This window comes from Limanda limanda, chromosome 1, assembly GCF_963576545.1.
Source record: "Limanda limanda chromosome 1, fLimLim1.1, whole genome shotgun sequence".
Lineage (NCBI taxonomy): Eukaryota > Metazoa > Chordata > Actinopteri > Pleuronectiformes > Pleuronectidae > Limanda > Limanda limanda.
The window spans coordinates 4,073,020-4,094,650 of record NC_083636.1 but is presented as its reverse complement, the minus strand read 5'-3'; the positions used below and the strand labels follow the sequence as shown (position 1 = coordinate 4,094,650).

The following is a 21,631-nucleotide window of genomic DNA, read 5'->3' as shown; positions in this document are numbered from 1 at the left end:
AAATCACCCGATCGCTGCCGGATGAGCTTGGGGTACAAGCAGCTTTTTCTGGCTCCTTCTAGACTGAAAAGCTTCCTTCTCCTTTCACAGATCTCCCTCTTTCTTAGAGTTGATCTATTTAAACTCAGAATGTGTCACAAATTGTTGAGATATTATTCATATGAAGCAAATTTACAACAATCTCTTTCACCAAGTCTGTAAAGTTCATAAAGTAACAAATAAGAGAATCCTGCTCACAAACAAACAAACAGATCAACAAACTAACTTTCGAGCAGAGGTAAAGACACATCGCTCTTTAAACAACGCTTCAGTGCAAACCTAGTTGACCTTTGACCCTCGACATCTAAACGTTTTTTGCCCTCAAATCACCCGATCAATGCCGGATGATCTCGGGGGACCAGCAGCTTTTTCTGGCTCCTTCTGCACTGAAAAGCTTCCTTCTCCTTCCACAGATCTCCCTATTTCTTAGAGTTGATCTATTTACACTCAGAATGTGTCGCAAATTGTTGAGATATTATTCATATGAAGCAAAATTACAACCATCTCTTTCACAAAGTCTGTGAAGTTCAGGAAGTGAAATCTCTCTCTCGATGAGTTGTAGTAAATGTAAGAAATAAGAGAATCCTGCTCACAAACAAACAAACAGATCAACAAACTAACTTTAAATCTTTAAACAACGCTTCAGTGCAAACCTAGACGACCTTTGACCCTCGACATCTAAACGTCTTTGCCCTCAAATCACCCGACTGCTGCCGGCTGAGCTCGGGGGACAAGCAGCTTTGTGGAGCTTACTTGCATCTTAGGCCCAGTCGGTGACTTTTCACACCGAACCCCGGTGTGGTCAGAGGTGTGTGACCAGCTGTGACTCCTCCCCCTCTCCAGCCATCAGATCATATCTCACATCACAGCAGTGTTTAGAGCTGCTCAATCCCCCGGGACCGAGGGTGAGAAACAGTGTGTGGGCCCTCTGTCTTCCTCTCGCTGCCTCTCATACCTCAGCCCTCCTGACACCTCCCACCCCCCCCCCCCTTCTGTCCCTCGGCCGTGGAGAGATTAGATATCGACGTGCACGCATCCGTCCAAACCGCTCGCACCTTCGCCGTCTCGAGCGGACGCCGGTGGAGACGGATCTCGAGATCGTGGATGAGCTGAGACGGGACGAAGGAGCCAACACACTCGTCCTCCGATTCTCCGGGGAAGATATTAAACTTTAATTAGATCCCTTAGCTCCTTTACCTCCCTGTGCATTGTCTATTATTATCTGTTCGCTTTTTTAACCAGCAATTTCTTGATTTGCTATTTCCTTTCATTAAACACGCTGCTATCTCTCTCCTCCTCCTCCTCCTCCTTCACTCCTTCCTCCTCAATCCAACCCACCAATTTTTCTTTCCTCTAATTATATCTCCTCACCTTTGTCCTCTCCTCTCCCGGCTCCCAGGCTCCTCTGCAGCTATTCATCACCGCGGCATTTTACCACCGTCCAATCCAGAAGCATTTCCTGACAAAAAATTCCCCTTGTGCTAATCATGCTGCATTTCATTTAACGTTTTAATATTTCACATCCGAATGAAACGGACGGATCACAGAGTTCCAGTTCATGCTCGGAGCGTGTGGTGGTCGGACAGGCGGCTGATATCGATTGTTTTTTTCTGGTGCACTGATTCACAGCCATGATCTTGCCGGTGCGATGCTCCACCGGAGAAGGTCACCGCATTTTTCTAACTGACAAAAAACAGGCCCAGAAAAGCAGATAATTGCAACGAGTGCAGGAATTCAGGTCACATTCTCTGAACTTTTACGAATGTCCAAGTGTTTTTTGAAATACGCAGAAATTAAACGAAAAGGCCGAGCCACATGTGTCACGTCAGCTTTTCACTGTGTGAATAAAGAGTGAGTGTATCTGGTTTAATGGTTTAACTTGAATATAAATCTGAATTATACGTATGTACTTACTGGTCGAGCAGAACTAACATTAGGAAAAGTTTGGATGGCAAAGAAACAAAGTGAACAGTCCAAGTTTCCCTCTTCATATAAACACTGGTGATGATAAATCTTTAAATTTAAGACACCAAAAGTGATAAGTCTGGAAATAAGAGAATTAAGTGGCTCAAAGGAACTGAAAAGAAAAAGATTGAGGATCATTAACAACATTTAGAGTTGAACTTTGGACTTTTATCAGATACTTCCTCTCCGTTATTTCACTATTTTATTTGTCCAAGACTGTTTAATGGTTTCTTCTCTTTATATTGTATTTTTTCTTATCTTATCACTGATTTGATTTATTCCAGCGTATCCCTTGCTCTGTTTACATATATCAGCCTTAACTTCAATATAATTAAGTTAGGAGGCTTTTAAGTAAGAAATTATCAACTTATGTTCCCTAAACAAACATTTACTTGCATTTTATAGAATATTATACATTGATAGCATTCATTTTTGTTCATGCAGGGAAATAAAACACCCACAGGAGACTGTTGATGTAAATGACTTTGGGGAAAACTTCTGCTCGTCTCTTCAAACAAGTCGATCGGAGACGGGGGAACATCTTAATGATGCAACTCTGACAGCGCTGAGTCACTCTGAATACTAACGAGTCACACATCCACACGGCAGAGAACCGGCTCTGCTGAACGGCTTCTTCGTACGGATCAGCCCAGAGAACTCGCTCTGCCGCCTGTCACCGGGTTTTAACACCGAGTTCCTGCCGTGTATAGGGGTGGCCTATAAAAATTAAATCCAGTACACAAGTCTGGAGATGTTTGGAGGAGGTGCTCAAAAGTGTTTGGGAAATATCTGCTCTGAAACTCGTAGATCCACGAAGAAAAGTTTATACGACTGATAACTGATTCTTTACTGATCACTGATTGTTATTGTTGAGTCAATAAACTAACATCTCCACAAAATGAAATGTAAAAGTGTAAAAACCTTTCCAGGATAATAAAACCGAACATTTTCACTCGAGATAAACGCTGAGAAAAACAACGACTCACATTTCGAACAGAAAAACAAGACACAGGGGATAGGGGAATAAAAAATTGCTGGTGTCAGAGTGTTTATAAAAAGAATAAATTGCTCCTGATCTGTTGGCTGATCTGTTTCTGGATGAGTCACCGACTCAACGTGTGTTATCTCTTCACTTATATTTGCTCCAGGGATCAGAAGTCAGCACTCAAGTAAAAAGCCACACGCCGAGAAATCTCTGTGCAGTCGTGGATTTAGGTTTAACAGCCTCACTTAGAGGGAATCATCCGTCCATCAGCTTCAGAATCATATGGAGGATTAAAGGAGCAAACGTCTCAGCAGGATTTTGTCTCCGTGCTTCAGCTGATGTTGTGTTTACAGGTGTATCTTCAGAAATCAATGTGGCAGCTGCAGCCGGTTCAGAGCCCTGAGACCAGTGCTATCTGTTCAGGTCTCAGATCAGATGTCAAAGAATTGATTCTGAAAACTGCTGCTGCTGGTTTATCAAAGTGCTGAAATACACTTTTGTGTTCAGCTGCTCGGTCGAGACCCATCAGGACCTCAGCTCGACTGGGACGGGTTCTGATTTAGTGGAGAAGCTGAGATCAGTCTCTACGCTTCACTCGTCTGGAACAAACTTCCACAGAATCGAAGGTCAGATACAAAACTCAGCTCTTTTTAAAACCAGACTTTTCTGTTCGTGGCTGACTTTTGTTGAATCAGATACTTTCTCGTTTCTGTTTCCATCAAACTGCTCGTTCGACTTGTCTGGTTTTGCTTTTACATTTTGTCTTGATGCCTTGTCGTAGAGATGCTGCTGTACAAATACACTTGCCAGTTCTACAGGGTGTTTATTAGGTTTCTAAATTCCTGCACGTAAATAAACACTCCAGAAAGAATAAATATCCGCGAGCACAAAAACTCACGAGGGAGCATATCTGTGGATCTGAGGCTGAGACGAATGCAAAACTCCACAGCGGAGATATAAGATCCCCGAAGTTTACAACTGCTCCAGAGAAATGAAGGTGAAGGAGTTGGGATGTCAATCATTTTGTCCAAAGTTGACATTTGTCCCAATATGTCATGACTTTGGTCAGATCACCAAAATATGCATGAAAACTAAATGAATTTTCTGGCATAGAAAACATGTTTCTTTTCCTTCCGTTAATGTGTTTGAAATGAGGAAACATGGCACGTCAGCAGGAAGTTCTGTGCTCCGGTTTCAATGAGAGATGCTCATGCATTATTCAAATTCATATTTATCAAGGAAATCACAATAAGACTGTCCAAAAACACAAATTAAATCGAGTGAGCATTTGTTCCATCTGGATATTTCCGTGTGTGTGTGTGTGTGTGTGTTGATTTTTTGGCAAACAGACAATCTGAGAACAGTTCCCTCTTCTCACTCGGGGACAATGTGCAGTTTGCATCTATAAACGGCAGCTACTCAAAAAACCTCAGAGCCATTTTCCCGTTTGTCCTCTGTGCCGTGAGCACGACCGAGCGGCTGCCGTGACTTTGTAGTCGGTGCCAGGAGAGACACTTAGAAGTGTTTGGCTCAATTGATAATGTGGAGTGGGGGGGTGGGGGTGGGGGGGCACATCACAGGGAAACAGTCGGGTTGTGGTTTCGCTCGCGCCTCTTATCTCCACTGTTAATGTGAGACAACATCTGAGTGTGTGTGACGCCTCAAAGTCTCCAACCTCTAACCCAGGGGTCGGAAACCTTTTTACTACCAAGGGGCCAATTTTATTTTTATAACATCCTCCAATTATTGTTGTTTATTAATCAATCACAATTCACAAGGTCATTGTAAAACACCAACTTCACTTGGATATGTATAACTGTGCAGTGAAACCTCTAACTTGGTGCATTATGAAAATTATTAAGGTAACCCTGTCACTATAACTAAGTTTGTTGGACGATAAATTGTCCCCGAAATTACTGCGATAAATTACATTATTGTCATAATCTGTAAAACCACTGATATAATAATAATATTATAGCATAATCATGCAAGTACACCCTTAAGAGCAATATAACGCATAAATAAAATCAAAACAACTTTAATGTCTTCATAGAGTTTACGTTGTCCTGGCAACAAGATTAAGGTTCTGTCTGTTTTGTCCTTTCAGACGACGTTCAAATTCCAAAAAAGCTTCCAGACTGCTGAGGAATAAAACTTGGCTTGACTTTATTTTCTAAAACCTGAAAATAAAAACATCAGCAAGCTCAACGTGCTGTTTTATAAAAAGCAGGTAGGACAAAAGGACAAGAGGACAAGAGCCTGAGCCGGGGCCGGAGAGAGGAGGAGAGTAAACTGCAGAGTGGCTTTGCCTTTCTGTGGAGAGCAGCAGTTGTTATTTACTCCTCGATGGTCCCTGGCAATTTGGAGAAATGAGGCGGCCCAGCTGCCTGTCGACAGAGCGGACTGATCAATGAGCCTCTGGGTGGGAATCACACTTTTCTGTGTGGTCTGCAGTCGCCCAACTTTGTGTTTTTTCCGCAGCTCGGGTTCATTCGGGCGAGGACCTGACTCCTGTCTCCTCCCGGCTCAGCAGCAGGTTGTTTCTGCTGCTGAAGCCACTCGGTCGATAACAAGTGGGAATAAACGGCCGGCACCAGAAATAGAAACGTGGATTCCATTTACACTTCACACAGGAGGAGAGTGGAAGCAGAGGCTTGTGCGTGGACCTGCAGCCGGGGGGGGGGGGTGGTGACGGGTCCTTTATCTCTGCTCTGTGGGGATCAGCAGGTTTATATGGTGTGAAAATAACCTCATGAAATATGTATTAAACAAGGACGGAAACAAACACAGAGGAATTAAATACCTCTCACACTGTTTTTAAAGTTATTTCTATAGTTAATGTGAGCTCGCTGCTAATATCTGTCCTTGGAACACTCAGCAGTGTGTGTGTGTGTTTGTGTGTGTGTGTGTGGGCGTATGTGTGTGTATAATGCAGTGTACAGTGTGTACTATGAATAAATATACATTGTAAAAGAGCAGTATTTGTATGCATGGGGTCTGTTTCATCAATTGAAAAGTAAACGCCCTCTTCTGTTGTTTTATTAACGCTTTTAAAAAGTTTGTCTGTTGTATTAGCTTCAAATCAACTGTCATTTATGAAAAATCTTTAATGTAACAAAGATCTAAAACACAGCAGGTAAACTGTGAATATTCATGTGGTTTGTTCCCTTAGATGTTAAATATTCTGTCTGTGTTTGTCACATCCTGTTCTGACGTTTCCCTCGAGGGACAAAATTCATAATTATTTATTTTTTCTACATGAGCTTTGTGACATTAATCTGAACCTTCTCATCAGCAGCTATTTGACAAGTAGCTTCAAACGAATCCAGTGCAATGAGTTTTGTTCTCTTCTAGTAAACACATTTAAATTGTTTATCGGCTTCACTTATAGGGAAAATTTTAATTTCACTATTGCAATGAACTTTATTATCATTATTATGCAATTAAAGCAAATAACACATGACAGAGAAGCTATAGAGATTAAAGCTGCAGGCACTGAAACTAAATTTTTTTTCCCACATGAACTCAGTACGTTAAATAAACTCAATATTGAAAGATAAACTCTTTCACAATGCTCCAACGCAGTGAAAGACTTGGTTTCGTTATTAGATTCGAGGACATTGGTTGCTATGGTTACAGTTATAAAATCCTGGTAAATGTTTTAGAATAATTGTGGTAATTTGTTTAATAATGCGGGATCCAAACAGACTTCCCCGCCCCCCCCCCCGATGTGATGATGAACATGATGCATGTTGGGGGGGAAAAGCTGAGAGACAAACTCCTCTAGTGGAAATGAGAAAAGAAGCGTATTGCCTTCTTAAGCTGGTTTAACTGCTTTTAAAACAACCTGCTATTACTGGTTAATGTTGGTGTAAAAGATGTGAAATATTACTCATTACATTCCAGAGGGAGAAGTTCCATCCCTGAGGAAATGTGCCAGTGAGTTTTTATCTTTTTGAAGAAGAGGAAATGAGCTTCCAGCTGTTCTTCAGATCCCTGTTCAGTGTTTGAGCCCAAAAATACAAAATACAGCGTCGACGTTTGTGATCCTCAGATCTTAACTTCGACTTTGTCAGCGATTTAAGAAGAAGTGTTGTTTAAATTCATTATTGTTGCAGTGATGCTTCTTTATTATCCAGACGGATGAATGGAAATATTTAGAGGTTGTAGAGACACACACACACACACACAAACACACACACACACACACACACACACACTGTTGCTCGCCAAGTGTTTTCTTTTTCCCAATTTGCTTTGTGCACTTTCAGCAGGATTACTTTATTATGAAGAGAGGATGGAGAATCACCTCTGTGCAGATTGAAAAACACTTGGCCTTTCTCCATCTGCTGCTGTGGTTCTCTCTTCATTCACTCTGCCTGAGTGTACACACAGTGCAGACGTGTGAGTCGACAACCGGGAAGCCTACACAAATCCATCGGCCGCTCTGATTATCTCCGTGTGTTGACGGCCTCGACCTTTTTCCTTTGGCTTCACTTAAATGAAACTGATTCGGGCAGATGCCAAGTAAAGGGCAGGGGGCGGGTCTGACCTTTCCGCTGCTTTAGACAGAGGAAGGGAACAGAGCTGGGGACAAAGTCTGTCCACGAGTCAAACACATATATTCAAATGCACATATTGGCATGTGGACCTTGATTTAACGAGCCTGTGCTTTTACTCTGAAGGAGACACATCCGGCTCTGACTCAGATTGATGCCTGTGGTGCAGCAGCACATCAATGGAGGTTTTTTTGAAAAGCACTTTCCTGGATATTTTCCCAGCAGGGATCCCACTGTACCGAATCAGCCTGTTACAGACAATCAATGATGTCCTTGTAGAAGAGGGCGTGTCTGATCTGAGAGCAGCTCGCTCGCCCCCCCCGGCTGAGATCTGCACCCCCCCGCTGTCTGGTATTTCACAGAAATAGAAAACGCTGACAACAGAGCATGAATAAATCAACGTTATCATCCATTTAAAATGTTTGAAAAAATGTAGCTGGGATTTTATAATGCAGGAAGATAAAAAGGGGAATTTCGCCTTTTCTCATTTCAACTGTTTGACAGATTGATAAGAAGTAAATGACAGTTTTTCGACATGAGGCTGGAGGTGTGGAAGAGAAATGTGAGAGTTTGTTGCTCTGGGCTTTCTCCAAAACTTCTCCTGCAGCCCGGCTAGTTTGGAAACCACTAATCTATACTGCACTCTAATTAAGTAGCTTACATCTGCAGAAAACAACTAATTAACAAGCTTTCACCTGAAGTCACGGAACAATGAGGCCAAGAAGTGACTCAGTGGTTCACCAGACGACAACACAACAGAGGCTAGGAACACCAACAACAAACCCTCAAACGATAAGCGAAATTAAATGCATGTACATATTATGAGTATCACAGGGTTACAGGGATGGAGCAAACCAACGGTTTTGCCTCGGGCGGGATCAGAACCCAGGAGACCCCCAGAGACTCTTCTGCACATGTCAACAAGGAGGCTGCAGACGATTAGCTCCTTGGAGACGATGCTTTCTACAGATTCCTGAATTAATGTAAATGGCTCCTGGCTCAGAATGTTAAATAGTAGTTTCTGCATTAGTGTGTCTCACCTATTCCCTAACTACACAAGTGTGTGTGTGTGTGTGTGTCTGATTTGGGAGGTCGACCCTGACTGTGTACTTTCTGCTTCCCTAATTCCGTCAAGACGGCTCCTGACATCTGGCCCCTGCAGGTGAAGCCGGGTGGAGCAAATCAACCGGAGCATGAAACACGACGGGAGGAGGAGCTTTACCGGGATATCTGGAAGATCCTCTGCCTCCAGCATAATAATCCAGTATTTCTCAATGATCAAATAAACCCAGATTTACCAGCTATTTAAGGTTCTGGAAACTCAGGTTGGACAATTTCCAAAACAGCCTCCTCAACCCAAATCTGTTAATATCAAATTGGAGGATTCACTTAGAGATATGGACGATATGGATTTGGGGAAGTACAGGTAACAGTTCGAGTGAGATGAGCGGAGGAACTTTTAGAGAGACTGCGAGTACGAAACTACAGGCGTCTAAATGAAAGTACTTCAAGTGGGCAAAGGGTCAAAGAGACATTTTTCTTAAGAGGACGATTATCAAAACCTCCTCCATTCATCTTCTGCTATGGATTGTGTGAAGCCCTCTGTATCCTTGTTTAGATAAGTGCTCTACAAATAGTGATTGGTTTCAAAACGCAGCCAACAAATAGCACATGTTCCTTCTAATCCCTTCAAACACTGGATTAATAAACGTAACTCTGTCAGCACATGGTGAAGAGGACTAGAAATCTCTTGTATACCCACTCCTCTCATAGTGACAGAATCTCATTCCACCACATCGCTCAGAGACACCTGACAGACATGTGACGAGCAAATCTGATCAAAGAATACAGGTTGTCCCACCGGCTCTAATCTGATTCCCTCTGATCAGCGACAGATCCTGATCCCAGACGGGATTTTAATACGGCACTTTGAATGTGTCGTATTAAAATCTCCACCAGCTGCTCCGGGCCCGACCTCGTGCTCCTCTCAGGAATCAGTGCTTTAAAGAATGATAGAGGACGCAAAATGTTGTGTTTTCTGAAAATAATAATTCGAATAATAATTAGGAATCAGCCAAAGGTCTCATCTAGATAAGGATTCGTTCAACGTGCAGCAGCTGTTACTGACCGATGAGGATTTAATGATTGGTTGATTAAATGGTTTCAGATGTTTGCGATGGGATTAATAACTTTTGGCAAAGAGGAAAGAGGTTTGGTGGTAACTTTAAATCAAAAGGATTTAATCTGTGGTTTATGAGTTTGTATTACTACCTGATTATACAAATTAAGTGTATATATATATATATATATATATCATATAGAGGCTGTTGACAGTAACTTGATGAGAGCATTGATGTTGACGGCTCAATCTTCCTCCTCTTTATTTCTCAAAATTTTGACAGTCTCCCAGAAAGTCTTGATCATCTTGCCGCCAAGAAGAGCGTTGGAAGATCAGAGTGAGGCGGCGGCATGAGAGTTCAAAGTGACCAATCATAGGACGAGAGAGTCAGCCCGAGTCCCCGCCTCCAAAGTCTCCAAATTCACCTGGGCGAGCGAGCGACTAAGTAAACGCCAAAGTGGAGGCTTGTGAATAAAGTTAGGGGCAAACATCTATTTCTTTTCTAATTTTGAGACATTTGAAACGAGACTTGTGGTTTTAAATAATATCTCGAGACCCATATTTTGAGTAAATCATCCACCAACACAGCGAGTTGAGCTGAACAGCCTCAGAAAGAACAAGACACAGAGTCACGTTCGTCCCTCAACAACCCTCCCCGGTCCTGTGACAGATGTGACGTGTCAGATCCACGAGTGTGTGACAGACAGAGGGAAGTGATACCTTCAGTCCTCCACACGCCGCCGCCGATGCCTGGTCCACTCCGGTGATGTAGATACCCAGAGCGTACTCGGCCCCCCCCCGGATCATCAGACCCAGAGAGCGTCCGTCGTCCAGAACCAAGTTGACCTGTTAGAAACACAGACAGACACAAACAGAACCGTGTGAACCAGACCGCGTCGTTTTTAAAATGAGATTTCTCTCTCTCCATTGTGTTGCTTGGCGGGCGGCCCGGTCGCCCGTGGCGCCGAGTTGTGACACAATGCATGATGGGAATGACAGCGCTGCTCTGAGCCGGGATTTGTCTGCAGACAACAGAGCGTTCCAGGAGCGACTTGGATGTGGTGACTCAGAGGCAAATAACGAGAAGGAATCTGATTGTTCCCCTCGGTCAATCCTCCCCAAAAATTAAATACTCACATTTGTGTTATTGCTAAAACCAGTGTTTTCTGAGAAAGCTAAAGGTTCAGAGTCAGTGCAGGTGAATTTATCCTGGATATATTTATCTTTATTCTCCCTGTGAGGGACTTTTTGATATCAGATTCCAGCGGCATCCACACACAACATCCGTGAGCACAAAACACGGACGATAAATACCATATAAATAAATGGCAGGCATTGTTTTTCCACTGTCTAAACTTGCTTAAACTTGTATTTGCACTTTGTCTGTGGAGCAAAGTTCCTCCTTCTGAAGTCTGTTCCCTCCTAAGCTCCGATCCGGGGGCTGGACAGTTTGAGAAAAGCTTCATTCATCTGATGAATCTGCTGAGTCAGATGGTCCATGTTGTCCCTTCACTCTGCAGCTCTTTGCTTTGTCCCCAGTTCGGCAGCTTCCCCTTAACTCACTAATCTATAAACGTCAGATCCATCTCTGTTCAGGACAAACACGATTACACGCTTTCTCAAATCTTTACTTACAGTGATTCACTTTTAGCGAATGTAATTCAGACTATATCCGGAGATTTTATCCGTTCCTCCTCTCGATGGCATTAACATGTTAAAAATCAATAATTCATTTATTAAAAAAAACAATCTCCTCCATCGTTACCTAATGGCCACTTAACTCAGCGTTTCCTAAATTGTACATTTTGAAAGCGAGAGAGCACATTAAAGCTTACGTCGTCCCACTGGGAGACGTTCAAGCTGTTTGTTGCCAGAAATGTAAATTCACAATCGCTTCATTACTTTTTTCCCAGATTGAAAAAGGGGGAAGCGGCCGAACTCGATCAGAAGACGACACGTACAGTTTGTAAATATCTCCGTTAAACAACGTGGGTTCTCTTCTCTTCTCTTCTCTTCTCTTCTCTTCTCTTCTCTTCTCTTCTCTTCTCTTCTCTTCTCTTCTCTTCTCTTCTCTTCTCTTCGTGCTGCTGCAGTGATTTTAATAACCGACTGCTCACCGGGGCCGAGGTAGCAACCTTTGCTCGGTGGGGAAACGGAGGAACTGGTGTTCTCTCTGACATTTATGCAGGAACAGTTTTAATTAGCAGACTCATCCCTCGTTTATTGGAATGCACGGAGCAGCTATTCGGGCTCAACACGTTTCCCTGGCATCAGCTGTTATCAGGGAATTAACTCGGTAAGATACCTCGAGCCAGAAGACGATAAACCTGGTGGATTTGGAATATAAACAACGGCATCTTGTGCTGGTGATGTAATTTAGAGAGTCTGCACATTATCAGGGTGTGGGGGTTCTGCCCATTTACGGGCTCAACCAATCGGAGATCATTAATGTGCACCAAACTTCTAATGTCTCGTTCAATCTACACAATTTGTGGCCGAACAATTACACTGGCTGAGAGAATCTGAGCCAAATTGGCTGAATTCAGTTTTTGTTTCGAGGCTGAACTGAGTCACTTCCTCCTCCTACTATCTCACCGGCCGAGGGCGTCACTTGTTTCTATAGCAACAGTTAGTGCGTGAAGAAGAGGCAGCTTTGGGGAAAGTGTTATATATCGTTCGAGTTACTAACTCACATCACAGGAGTTTGAATACTTCAGTTGCTGGTGTGAATCATATCATCTCGTGGGAGGGAATTCAGAGGCGAGCAGACGGCGGATCCTCCGTCACTGTCGGAGCAGGACGGAGCGACGGGTTTTAATTGGTCCTCAAAACAACAGAGACGCAGGAAATGATAGAAACAGAAAGTGGATTCAAATTCTGTCTGTGCTAATAGTGACCACATGAACAATTCACATCAGAGAGAATAAGCTTCACCTCAATGAAATACTGTAAACGCACTTACACAGGTTTAATATTCCCTAAACTCTGTCTGCAGGGACGTGACTGCAGCCGGTGATGATGCAGCCAAGGTCGTTAAGATTAATGTGAGACTCTCAGCCGCTGGAAAAGAGAAAGTCGTGGTGTAATAAATCTCTGACGCGGCTGTGACAGCTCCTCCTGCAGGTCGGCTGGTGCTGAGCCGGACGCCTTCCGTGGGACTCAAACTCCTATTACTGTTGTTTTTAAGTTTTCTATATTTGTCCTTTACCGAGTCCAACTGGTATAATTTACTTCCATTCCCCCTTGACAGGCCCCCCCCCCCCCCCCCCCCCCCCCCCCCCAATAATTGAAGCATGATTCTGCAGATGAAAACCTAAGTGTTGTTTCAAATACACAGGAAATGGTTTTGTGGAGAGTTAATGGGAAAGTGCATGTTTCCCAAGCAACGGTTATGTTTTTTCTAGAATAAAAGAAATGGTCACTTCAGGCCAAAACGACCGGAGCACAAGCTGCAGGAAGGTTTGCCTCCAATTTAAATATATATAATGAAGTTATTAAGAAAAACATGCTGTTACAGTTAATGCAAATCACAATATTATAAAGTTAAGTGGAAACAAAACTCTAGAAATCAGCAGACGTGACATGAAACCAGATTATAATCCTTGTCTCTGTTTAAACATCAGTTGACACAGCGTGACGTCTGCTGAATTAAATATAAATATCAATTTCTGCCTTCAGAGAAAGTTGAATGTTGTGTTGAAGGATATTAATATTATAAAATATTTATGATTTATAGATTAAACACTTGTAGACACTGCTGGTTTCTTAAGAAACATCGTAATTTAGCTATTTTTACATTCATCATGAATATTTGATGCTATGTTGGTTAAAATGAACTTTCAGAAGGAATTCAAGACACTGTGCTGGTAATTTGTCATGAATGTATTAAAGTTTTATTCACAAAGTCCAGCAAGTCCAGTTACCTTGATTCAAATTGTAGATTTCTCTGGGTTTGAACATTGTTTTGGATAATGTAAGTACTGTAAGATTCTGTTATTCAGACTCTGAATACTTCCCTTCCTCCCTGTTATTCATCTTCCCTTGAAGGTTGAGACACTGGAAACACGGATCCATTATTCAAACTCCCCAGAGTCTCACCTTCTTCTCGTCGCCCTCCTGCAGCAGCTGCATGTTGCTGCGGCGCTGGCTGTCACTTCTCTTCAGGGTGGCGCTGCGATGCTCCAGCAGGTCGGGCGGGGGGGACACACCTCGACCCTGAGGGTCAACCCAGGTATAAACATGATTGGTGACATAGCCGCCAGGAATCCGGCCGACCGAGCGCACGGAGAGACAAAGCTTTTTACTGCCCTTCAGCACCTGAGGAGGAGAGGAGAGAATATCGAGTTTAAAGAGCTGAAAGTACACAAAAAAACTTCAACTCATGTCATATGATTATTTAGGAGTATTCTAATGTACATACTTGCTTCACTAAAGAGATATTTGGCAGAAAAATGACGTTTACAGAGATGCAAACTAATTTTCACGGTGCTGCTTCAGCCTGTAGACGCTGTCGGTTACTTAAGATCATCGTAATTTACTTTCAGAAGGAAATCAAGACACTATACTGGTAATTTGTCGTGAACGTATTTAAGTTTTATTCACAAAGTCCAGCAAGTCCCGTTAACTTGATTCAAATTGTGGATTTTTTTTTTACTGCCCTTCAGCACCTGAGGAGGAGGGGAGGAGAGAATATCGAGTTCAAAGAGCTGAAAGTACACAAAAAAACTTCAACTAATGTCATTTGATTCTAAAATAGATACTTTCTTCACTAAAGAGATATTGGGCAGAAAAATTAATTTTACAGAGATGCAGGCTAATTTTCATGGGGCTGCTTCAGCCTGTAGACGCTGTTGGTTTCTTAAGATCATCTTAATTTAGCTATTTTTACATTCATCATGAATATTTGATGCTATGTTGGTTAAAATTAACTTTCAGAAGGAAATCAAGACACTATACTGGTAATTTGTCGTGAATGTATTTATGTTTTATTCACAAAGTCCAGCAAGTCCAGAGAACTTGATTCAAATTGTGGATTTTTTTTACTGCCCTTCAGCACCTGAGGAGGAGAGGAGAGAATATCGAGTTCAAAGAGGTACACAAAAAACTTCAACTCATGTCATCGGATTATTTTAGAGTATTCTAACATACATACTTGCTTCACTAAATGGATATTTGGCTGAATACTGAAGTTTACAGAGATGCAAACTAATTTGCACGGACCATAATAATCATGTATTTCCCCTCTGTTTGATCATGATTGAATCTCTAGACACAGTAACCTGATTTTCTCTGTAACAATGTAACCTTTATCATGCTGCCTCCTGTACTACTATTAAACGTGTATTGACCTGATTACCATAGCCACTGTAACCTTAATTTTCTCTAGACACTAAATGTTTATTGGTCTGATTCCTCTCTTTGATCATGCTGTGTTTCCTGTAGCCACTAAATGCATATTGCCTTGGTTGCCCTCGACTAGGCATTGTTGTATTCATGTGATCAAAGGATCTCCACCTTTGACTGTTTAACACCCCCCCTCCAGTATGGGAGTGGTTGGCCAAATGTATAAAGACAGTGAACTGTTTTCTATCTGGGTGCATATTACAAACTAAACTCTGTGGAATGCACCATGCTCGAGCATTAAAGAAAGGTGAAAATACTGTAAGAGTTTTGAGACTCATTTCCTCATTGGTAGTGGGATTGTAGAAATTGCCACGACACCACAAACAACCCACAGTGGCAGAAACACACATTTAGCCACAACAGCAAAAAAACCTTGCTAACACATTTCTCCTGAGCTGCTGTCGGCTGCGCCTCATTGACTTCTGATGGTTTGCTGTGTGGCGTCTCTCTGCAGGTCAATGTTTTCCATGCCACCAAAATAAATGAGGCTGAAACTCCGACTCCGTCAACACGATTCTTGTGCAACAGCAACATGCACACACAACCCCTGCTCTCATCTTTCAAAAAAAAACTCCTCACGCTCCAGTGCACTGCTTTGATTTCTCAGTTTATGAGTTTTGAAAGGATTGGAAATGTCTCGGAGACTTTACATTTCAAATCATTAATCAATGTTAGGATCATAGTTTGATGTGGGTAAGTAGATCCAAGCGTCTTTTTACCCATTAGCGTTCCAGAGCTCAACGTAAACCCGGTTGGAGGCAAAGCTTTTATTTACCTCGGCTCGATGTGCACTTCATGATTGCATCGTTTTTTTTTTATTGTAAATGACCTGTTGTTGCTTAGCATCCTGGAAAACCCTGCTGCGTCGCTCTGACTGGAAGAGGAAGGTGATTCCTTCTTAATGAAAATGTCCTCCCTCTCTCGATCTCTCTCTTTCTCTCTCTCTCCATCAGGATCTAGATTCTTTCTTTATTTGCTAATCAATATATAAACAGATTTGTACCTCCATCACCTTTGCTGCTGCAGATGCATGCATTTGATGTTGTTCAATTCGACTAAAAGGCTTCATACATTCCTATTTTTGAAAGAGCATAATGTCATTGAATGTGAGTCTGTAGTGTTGTTATTGCTTTAATGTTTTCTTACATACTTTTTTATTTATTCAATTAATACGAGAGAGAGAAAATCAGTCCTTCTTGCTGATTCTTCAGTGCACACAACATCCCTCCATTCTCTCCCTCCTGCTTCTCTTCTACTATTAAATACTTGCAGAGTAAATGCAGAGGAACCTCTTCCACTGCCTGAAAAAACTGAAAAACTGATTACCCACATTAAAATGTCCGAGCCACTCTGACAACATCGCAGAATAAAAGGCAAGATCCACATATTTGGACAGCGTGTGTTTAAGCAGCTCTTTTCAAATCAAAATAGATGAGAAGTCAACAAACAAACAACAATGCTGTCTCTGCAAAGACGAGATCCCCCTGAATCCAGTAACAACAAACACACCCATATTTAGAGATGAAGGGCGCCAAAGACAACCAGATGAACGGAGGAGGAGGAAGAGGAGGAGGAGGAGAAGAGGAGGGGCAACTCAAACTATCACCTGTCCGAGTGCTGAGGATCTCAGAGAAGGTCTGAAACCAGCTGAGTCAACTTCACCGTCCTGATTTGAGCTGAGAGACAATAAACCAAACACACCCGTCATCACTCGCTCCCTCCTCCCTCCTCCTCCTCCCCCCTCCTCCCTCCTCCCTCCTCCTCTTCTTTATGGGCAGCATAAATACACAGCTGAAGATAAAAGTCTCCAACAGACGAGTTTGCCGACAGGAGCGGCCTTTAACTCACAGACACAGAGGATAAAACGTGAAGAGAGAGAAACACTCGCACATGGAAAGACACAACAAAAACAACGATGAAGGGTGTGACGTCAAAGCGAGTGTACTTGTGATTGTGTTGCTCTGCAGTCGACACAATCACCAGGAGGTCCTGCTATTAAGATGCAGAACAAACACGCTGCACACGTAGCAAAACAAAAAAGGCAGATGACATTTCCTGCAGAAAAAGCACATTGTATAAAGCTGTTTAAAGATCTCAGAATACAGAAGTTTAAATATTTATTAAAAGATAAAATGGAAAAACCATATTGATGTAGTCTAGCTGCAAAAACAGTGTGACGTGCAGTAGCAGTGGGACACACACAGCTCCACACACACACTCTGCCTCACTTTGTCTCCGAGACACTTTGCCAACCAGCTGAAGAGCGACCCGGTGATTTACGGTTTCCAGCCGGGCGGCGCCGTGCTGCGTGGCGTTCTCAGAAATTGAACTGCATTTAGAGGAAGTGACACACAAGGAGAAACGGCGCCAGCGGGAGGGGGGGGGGCAGCAGGTTTAACAGGCTGCTGCCTCCCGTGAATAAGAAGCGGCAGGTAATAGACGGAGCTGCCGCGGTTCAGTGGCGTCTTTAATGCATCGTCCCTAGAGTGAAGGGCTGATGAGCCCGGGGCCGCGGCTGGAGATCGGAAAACAAACAGCACTGGGAAAGTACATTTCAGGGCGTGATGGGGAAATGGCAGGTAGACTGTTATGAGGCCACACTGTGGATAAAAACAAACAATATGCTCTCATGAGGGCGGAGCTAATCCATTTCACACACAAAGGGCCGCCTGCACAGAGGCCGTCCGGCTCCATCAGGCAGAACCACACGGGCGTCGCCGTGGGAGTAGTGAAAGGAAGCCAGGAAAATGACAAAATGGCATAAAACAAAAAGGAAGTGACACGAGGCAGCAGGGATTCAACCATAAAGCCTGTTTATGCAGAATCTGGATTAAATGGCTTCAATGACGCACACTTGCTCAAATAGGAGGAGCCACATCTCCAAAAGTGACTGGAAAACATAGATTGCTCCATATGTTCCCCTATATTCCCATATATTGTGTGTTAATGTGACTCAAAAGTTCCCAAATGAAGTGATCACTTTAAACACTACAGCCGAAATGGATTTAACCTTCACTTCACTGATCCACAGATCTCTGGACTCACCTCTCGGCTCCTTCTGTGCTGCAGGCAGAGGATTTGGCTGCAGAGTTGGAAGCATTCAGCGCTAATTGTTCCTGCTAATTACACGTTTGATGAGTTGTTGTGCACACACTTAACACACACAGGCAAACATGAGTGCAGGCTGGGAACACAGTCGCACACAAACAAACAAACAAAGAGGCCGACCGGCTGAGGCTCAGATCAGATGTAGGATAGTGACACAAACACCAACAAATTAGCCGTGTAAATTATCGCTGTGTTTATTTACAGCTGTTGGAAAAGCTCTGTCAACCACCGATCTGATTTACACAAACTTCACACTCAAACAAGTGGGTGATGCTATATTTAAAATATATTTCTATGCAGACGTCCCTGTTTTTAAACCATCAAATAACTGATTCAAACCAAAATGATCAGAAACAAGAACACAAACATCAGTGTGATGAGTAACTGCCTAAAATGCCTGAAACATCTTGGAGAACATTTATTTGACGTGTACTTTCTTCCATGTGCCACCTACTAACATGGAGGAGGTGGAGTTAACCATAGATTTATATATAAAGACTAGATGTCTCTTCTGCGTTGCCGGCCAACGGAGACGAACGTCCGCACATGGCGGCCATCTTGCTACGGGGCAGCTCGCTCACCTATAACATTGTGTTGGTAAATAACCATAACTTGCTCAATTTTCAACCGATTTTTAAACGGTTTGGTTTGTTATAAACGTCAGAGATGTAGATATGACACTGCATAATTATGTTATTTTCTAAAAAAAATGAATAACTTATGCAGTGTCATAACTACATCTCTGACGTTTATAACAAACCAGATCGTTTAAAAGTCGAACGAGACATCTAGTCTTTATATATAAATCTATGGAGTTAACGACCTATACTGCAGCGTAGCCATCAGGGGGCGATCAGGACACTTTGGCTTCATATTCGAAAGCCGTCATGCCGTCACACAAACTCTAGCATCTTCTCCAATAGCCTGTTTCACACGTTGACACTCAAACAGTCGAGACGCCGTTCACCTGGAATTCGACCTCGACGACAAGCCGGCGCCGCCCAGCATCACTCGAGATCTGAACAGTTTCCCAGCAGCACGAGCAGCTCGATGTACAGTGAATGTGTCGCGTGCAACAACCTGGCAACAACCAATTTGGCCCGACGTGATTCATTGATTGATGCGGTGTGTAAATAACCTGCTGGACGCACGCAGGCGGGCGAGCGGAGACAAAAGACGGCCGACCACTTTGAATCCATATGTGGGAAAGAAACGCTGCGTCTCTATAAATCTCAGACGAGTGGAGTGAAGTGTAAAAATGCAGATTCTGTCGCATCAAATTAAACATTTAATGTATTTATCGGCGGCTCCATTTGCTGCTCCATTAAGAAGATGTTGAGGTTTACAGATATGAGATTTGTGCCTGATTCACATTTGCATCTCCTCTGTTGTAACTCTCGTTTATGGACGTTGGCTGATGCACCACTTTTTCCACAAACTTGTGATTTTCGGGCTGTAATAAAAAAAAACCAGTGTGCAGCAGTAAAATCAAACTTGAGGACGAGGATCATAACTTTTAAGGCCATCTGGGTTTTTGTGAACATTACAGCGAAGGCCGAGGAACATTATCTTCGTGGTGATAAGAGTAAAACAGAAACCTGCACAAACAGGTGATTCTGTAGGAGATTAAAATGACTGATTCTTATTTCCTGGCACTGCAAGGTGTGTGTTGGTTGTGTTGCGTCCTCGTGAGCGGCGGGGAACAAGCGAGCTGTAACAAACAGTGAAGTGTGTGTTTGATGGCTTTGTTGGGGACGCGAGGAAAGCGGATCAGTCAGAGGTGTGAATGGATCATCGATGGCGTGCGGCGTTGGAACAATGTTCAAAGTCTGATCCATCGATCTTGTTGCGTGCCTTTAGGAGAAAGTCAAAGTGAGTAAAGCATCGATGAAGTGTTTCCCTGATGATGAGAGAGAGTAAAGAATAAACACTGGGATCCGATGAGCTCTTTTACACATCGGCTCAGTTTGCATGTCGACAAAGTTCTGGTTTCACAACTACAAAACACAACAATATGTTTTTATGGTACTGAGGTTAAATGAGCTGTAAAATAAAGGATGCTATTGGTATTTGATGATGTAAGTTAATTCTTGTTTTAAGATCATATTGATAACCACAATCTACTTTTTAGGAGTTGAACATGGCTCACAGCGCCACCTAGTGTCTCAAACCATTTTGAACTTTGTACAGTCAGCGCCTACGTCGAGTGTGGGACGCCTCAACTTCATGACCTGAAATAATTAAACCTTTCAATGAAAAGTAGGGCGGCCTCGGCCTCGTGAGTGCGAATCTGAAAAGCTGCGATCATTTTTCAAATCCAAAACTAAACTGATCCAGTCTCTTCTTTGCCCTTGAATACTTTCTGATCCTCTGATGTGGACGCACCTGCAGGAAAATGTCTCAAATGTCTTAATCGCTCTTAGCTTTGTCCGCTGCTCCTAAATCTGCTCATGATAACACCTGAAGTCTCACTTTATCATAGTGAAAACTGGACGTGTCCTTTGTCTCTTTAAAGGACAGAAGCTTTTCTTGCTTTTACATTTATTCATTTATTTATAATATAGAACTCTTGATGGTTTGATATTAAACAGACTTCATGTTATCTCTCAGACGGACGGAGATGGATTTGTAAAAACTTCTGTTTCAGATCCAGTTATTCTGAAAGTCAACGGATGTTTGAGCTTCTAATCCGTGATCGGTTTCTCTTCCCGTTTCCCCGAAACCCCTTATGGACACAAATAAGACGGAGATGACCTGTAACACCAGTCGTTTCCTTTTACATCAGACGGGTGGGTACAGAACCAGAACCACGGCGACGAGCTCCTGTACTGACACCTGAAGTCTCACTTTATCATCGTGCACAGTGAAAACTGGACGTGTCCTTTGTCTTTTTAAAGGACAGAAGCTTTTCTTGCTTTTAGATTCATTCATTTATTTATAATATAGAATGTGTCGCAAGCTCTTGATGGTTTGATATTAAACAGACTTCATGTTATCTCTCAGACGGACAGAGATGGATTTGTAAAGACTTCTGTTTCAGATCCAGTTATTCTGAAAGTCACCGGACGCTTCACTGATGTCCTCCCGTTTCCCCGAAACTCATTATGGACACAAATAAGACAGAGATGACCTGTAACACCAGACGTATGATTTCACATCCAGCGGGTGGGTACAGAACCAGAACCACACCGACGAGCTACTGTACCGACAGAGTCCTGCGTCTTCATGTGTCTCCGTGATGCTGCACGTTCACATGTGTTGAACACACAGGAGCAGTTGGGCCTGAAATGAAGTAAACACTGAGAGGGATTAATGAGTAATTGACAAGGCTGCCAACACAGAGACTTAATGGAGCCGAGTCATCAATCACAGGGATTAGTCCACAATGCTCGGCCCGACCTAGCTCTGCAAATCCCCCCCCCCCTCCTCAATCCATCTCTCACTCTGCGTCTC

The 21,631-nt window shown here is 42.9% G+C and overlaps 1 protein-coding gene across 1 annotated transcript in view; it reads right to left on the bottom strand.

Moving 5' to 3' along the window:
• whrna (whirlin a) overlaps positions 1–21,631 on the bottom strand; it is a 99,643-nt gene that overhangs the window by 35,645 nt on the left and 42,367 nt on the right. Inside the window, exons 2-3 of the mRNA XM_061075722.1 lie at positions 13,766–13,984; positions 10,388–10,513 (exon numbers count right to left, since the gene is read on the bottom strand). Of these exons, the coding sequence (XP_060931705.1) occupies positions 10,388–10,513; positions 13,766–13,984 (345 nt within the window). The remainder of the gene's footprint in view (positions 1–10,387; positions 10,514–13,765; positions 13,985–21,631) is intronic.